We start from the raw sequence: 5,562 nt of genomic DNA on the forward strand, positions 1-5,562 counted from the left end.
AAGATTCATTTATACCAGAGTTCAAGCTAAGAGAAAATCCTAAACTACACCTTATTTTAACCTTGAACATGTTCATTCACAAAGAGTGAAAGTTAATCACCTTTGATGTGCACTAATCGAAAATAGCTTCCAAACACTTAGCTAATACTCACCAAAAGACGATGCACCAATTTACCTCAATAATCAATGCATCAAAAACCTTGGAAGGAAAAATAACACATCAAGAACACATCCAAAATAGAGCAGAATTTTATGTTTCTAAATAGAGTGAAAAGATCAAAATTACCAAAAACATTACCAAAACGACTCTCTGATCCTTCAATCCCATCGACACTACTCCTTCTCAACAAGAGCTGATCAAGAAAAACTAATATCAACAGCTAAACTCAGCTAAAACCTCAAAATTAACCTCAATCAATCTGAATTCCTAGATTTCTGAGAAACACCAAAATCAAGCTTGTTTTAAAGAAATCGATATCCAAATCAATTGAGATTGCAAAACTGATTTAGTATGATAACAATATCATAAAAAATATTAATAAACATAATAAAAACCTTGAAAAGTGATCAATAAAAATAGAACATTAAATACCTCCGAAAATCAAGTTTAATTCACAAACTTCTCTTTAAAAGAAATGTTAAAAAAATCTCCAATCACATTAGATCATTAATCATTGAAGCACAAAAGGAACTAAGGAAAATAGAATTAATTTGCTGGAAAAGAAGATGAAGATCAACAATGGAAACACCAAAGAGGTCAAGGAAAGAAGGCAAATAGTAAAAGAGAAGAAACAATCTTGATTGAAGAGAGAAAATCAACATTAAAGGAACAAGAATCAATAACAAAGGAATATAAAATGAAGAAGAATAGTTTCAGACGTGAGATAGCTTGAGAGAATTTTGGGAGAAAATGAAAGAAATGGTTAACGAGAATTAAGAATGAAAATGAGAAAGGAGCAAGAGAATGAATTTAGATGCAAAATTAGCCAAAAGGAGATTAAAAATATGGTTAAACTTGGAGAAAAAACTAAGCACAAGACTTGATAAAACTAGCTTAATAGATTTTGATTTGTGATCACTCTACAAATTAGTTACTAAAATCGCAATTTCCAATTCATTCAATTTAGTCACTTTGTAAAATAAATTATAAAATATCAAATTTCAATTCAATAATTAAAAACTATTTAAATCATTTTAGAAAAATATTTATAAACAAAAAATTCCAATAATAATATTTTTACCAAAAATACGGAAATCAACCCGAATATCGCCCCAAAACTATCAACCCGGACTTTGGGACATTACAACTCTCTCCCCTAACAAGAATTTTTTCCAAAAAATTACCTTAATCGAACAACTATGGAAACTGAGCTCTCATCAACTCTTCCATTTCCCACGTTGCCCCTTATGTATTGTGGTTATGCCACAACACTTTCACTAGAAGAATGGACTTGTTTCGAAGCACACTCAAATCACTAGATAAAATATTAATCGGTTCTTCCTCATATGAAAGGTTGTTATGAACCTCAACATCGCTCATCATAATGACATGAAAAGCATCCGACCGATACTTACGCAACATCCACACGTGGAACACAGCGTGAATACACTCGAGCTTATATGGCAACCTAAGACGATATGCAACAGGACCAATGTGTTCCAACACCTCATACGGCCTTATAAACCTCGAACTAAGCTTACCCATATGCCCATAATTCAACACCTTCTTCCAAGATGAAACCTTCAAGAACATAAAATCACCTACAACATATTCAATCGCCCGATATTTCAGATCATCATAAGATTTTTTCCGATCAAAAGTAACCTTTAAATGGTCCATAATCAACTTAACCTTATCTTCCATTTCCTAAACTAGATCTAGACCCACAAAATGCCTCTCATTCAAGTCAGAGCAACACAAAGGTGTAAAACACTTACGCCCATAAAATGCCTTAAAAAGTGACATATGAATACTCACCTAATAACTATTAATATAAGTAAACTCTATCAATAGAAAATAACACTCCCAAGAAAAAAAATTCAATAAAAAGCCCGAAGCATATCTTACAAAACTTGAATCACACGTTCTAACTAACCGTCTGCCTGCGGGAGATAAGTTGTACTTAGATTAAGCCTCGAACCCAAAGCCTCATGCAAACTCTTCCAAAACCTTGATGTGAAACACATATGCTGATTTGAAATAATCAACAAAGAAACACCATGCAACCGTACTATCATTTCTATATACAACTCTTCTAATTTTGCAATGAAAATGTCATATGCACCCGTAGAAAATGCAAACTCTTAGAAAAATGATCAATAATCACCCAAATAGATTCTTATTTTATTGGTATCAACGGTAAACCCATCAAAAAAATACATCGTAATACACTCTCACTTCCACTCTAAAATACTAATCTACTAAAGCAAACCTGAAGGATACTGATGATTGGCTTTTACAAGTTGGAAAACCAAACAAAGACCCACAAACTCAACAACTGCATGCTTCAATCCCAACCACTAATACAACTCTAAAAAATCTTGATATATCTTCATACTACCTGGATTCATCATAAATTGCCCATTATGTGCGTTCGAAAGAATTTCATTGATACAAGGCACTCCTACTTCTGATTGTGGGTATAGTGAAAGAGTAAGTACCTGCAAGAAGATGGGCTCAAATAGAGGGCATGATAGTTGATGTTAAGGTGAAATGGTGGGTTATTTGTGTTAAATGTAATTAAGAGTGGTTGTGGAAGTGTTTGGGGCGTGGTGATGGGCTTAAGAATGAACATGGAAGAATTTAAAGGTATCTTGGACAATTTAATGAATAAACTAGGCTATATTAAAGCCTAACACCAATCCTTATAAATTGAACAAGGGGTGGAAATGTAGGACTTTGACCACTTTGATATCTTGAAAAAGGGGTGGTATCAATAAAATAATAGGGTTGACGCCACAAAAACCAAAGGAATTGATAAGTCGATAAAAGTTCAACAAAACTTAAGAAAGAGGAAACCTCACAAGTATATTTGATAATGAAGAGATATACCTTACAATGCCAAGGCAATGGCAATTTATAGGAAATGAAGACACTATGCCGAATAGACATGTATTGGTTTGGCTAAGCACTTTCTTAAATGATTATATTGCTTGAAATGAAAAATTACAATATTAAAATAATTAAAAATCATGGAATTGGTTCAGTTAGGATTGTCCTTCTTTTGGTCGAATGGTAGTGGTGTTTTGGCTCTTGAATTATTCAAATAATTGGTAGAGAGAGCCTTGGCCAAATTGGTGTGTTGCTCTTCATCTTTGGTGCCCAAATGAGTGGTGGAGAGTGTTTGGTTAAATGGTGAGAAACCTCTTCATAGTTATCGTCCAAATGAGTAGTTATAAGATGCCTTGTTTGAATTCAAAATGAAGTCACATGTCCTTTTAATGAAAACACATGTCCTTGATTGAATGTGCTCTTTCATGCCTTGTTATGATGCATCCTATACCACATGAATTGCACATGATGCGTGTGGTTCCTTTAAGATAACATAGGTGACTAGTGAAGCAAGCTATTACCTTAGCGAGCTAGCTAGGTGAGTGAGTATCTTAGCTAGGTACCTAGTGTCACTCTAGCTAACTTCAGTTGTATTAAGTCCTCAGCTACCATCAAGCTACTGTTTAGTTACTTTCCATCTAGTTTCAGCTACCTTCTTAGTTCCATGAGCTAAACTGAGCTAATATGGGTTGTAATGAGCTACCTTAAGTTCATATTGAGCTGGTGTGAGTTGTCAAAAGATGAGTGAGATTCCAATGAGCTGGCAAAAGGTTCCCAAATGTCCGTAGCACCTACAAAGGTAATGAAAACATAAGGATGAGCTTTGAAACATATGTAAATGAATGTTATGCATATGATTATCTACGTATGAGCTAGTAATTACTTCAAATACATAAGATGAGCTAGGATACAATGTGTATGAATGGCATGGGTTACGATATGATGCATACTCATAAAATAGACTAAGTAAAGTTATGAAATGTATGTTAAATACTAATTAGAGTATGCTAGTCTCTATATATCAATATATAGAGTATAAGAGTTATGAATTCAACTAGGTATGTACTAAGATGAATTATATTAGGCATGAATCTCATATGGAAGTTTTCTAACAATGTGTTTAACATGTTAAGACATGTATGCAAAGCATAGTATGAGTTCATGTTATGTGGATGAAAATACTTAAAGAAATGTAAGAAGAAGATAGTGAAAACTCCCTAGTCTTTGATGAGTTCCACACTTGAAGAAAAAAAAGATGAAAAGTAGAAGGTGCAGAAGTATGATCACATCATCCTCGCCTTATTTAATGTGATTTATCCTCAAATCGAGATCATTGGATGTCTTGAACTTGTTCTTCATAGGAAGGGTTAAATATGCCACCTTTACAACATAGAAAATTTTTTTCTCTTTTCCCTTCATGCATGATATCCTCTAAAGGATAATATGAGAAGATTATCTAATTTAAAGGCCTTTCTTTGGAATCAATGTTACCAAAAGGTACCTTATACAAAGAGCTCTCTTCCAAGTGTTTCTTTATTAGATATGCTTTAAAAACCTAAAAAATGAGAGGTGCTTACCTTTTATGAACTGTGGTGTTCTTTAAGATCAAGTGACATATCTCTTGAGTTTCTCCAAGTAGATGAGCACATAAATCCTTTGGTAAATAATCTTGTTTGCATAGATAGATGCAAACTCTTGAAAGTGTTCTTTTGATATAATTATGTCTTTTGATGATAAGACACATCTCTTGTTGTCTCTCCCCTGAAACAACATGTCCTTTAATGGTAGAATCACATCTCTTCATAAAATAAGGTGCTTCCTTTCTTGGAAAGTCATGATGCTTCAACAATGTGATTCCTTCTTGAATTGAATCATCATACTCCTTGGTGAAAGAACATATTTCTGGTTCAATCAACTTACATGAGAATAAGTTGGTCTTCTCAATACTCTCCTCGATTTTGGATGTTATTGGGCCCTTCTTTAATGATTCATTCATTTTCTTTTGATCTTTAAGAACTTGCTTTGGTTACATAGGCTTCAAGATGATTTCCTTTCCCTTGTTCTTCAATATATACTAATTAGTAAATTATTTGTGCATAGTTCTTTCGTCGTATTGCCATGGTCTTGAAAATAATATGTGGTTAGCATGCATTGGTACCACATCATATAGAATATCATCCTTGTACTTGCCTATTGCGAATGGGGCAAGCACTTGTCGAGTAACATTGAGTTCATTTTAATCATTAAACCATTGTAAATTGTAAGGATTTGAATGTTTTTGAGTCTTCAAACTTAATTTCTGAACTTCCAACATTAGTACAACTTCACTATCAATGATCATTAGACATATCTTTCCTTCCACTTTGCTTTTGGTGTAAAAGATGTTCTCTCGTTGTTGTTCATCATTTACTAACTAATTGTTCAAAAGCCTCTTGATTACTAAAAGTTCTCCTCCTTGAGTATCTTCAGATTCTTCTTCCTTTTCCTCGTCAATGTTGTCTTCACTGTTG

At 33.5% G+C, this 5,562-nt stretch overlaps 1 protein-coding gene across 1 annotated transcript; it reads right to left on the reverse strand.

Annotated features, from left to right (window-relative positions):
- Nucleotides 1-1,405: 1,405 nt before the first annotated feature.
- Nucleotides 1,406-1,864, reverse strand: LOC120130190. Its single transcript, XM_039147492.1, has one exon. It carries the CDS (start codon nt 1,862-1,864, stop codon nt 1,406-1,408), a length of 459 nt encoding a protein of 152 aa, XP_039003423.1.
- Between the last annotated feature and the right edge of the window lie 3,698 nt (nt 1,865-5,562).

This window comes from Hibiscus syriacus, unplaced genomic scaffold, assembly GCF_006381635.1.
Source record: "Hibiscus syriacus cultivar Baekdansim isolate YM2019G1 unplaced genomic scaffold, ASM638163v2 tig00110528_pilon, whole genome shotgun sequence".
NCBI classification, from domain to species: Eukaryota; Viridiplantae; Streptophyta; class Magnoliopsida; order Malvales; family Malvaceae; genus Hibiscus; species Hibiscus syriacus.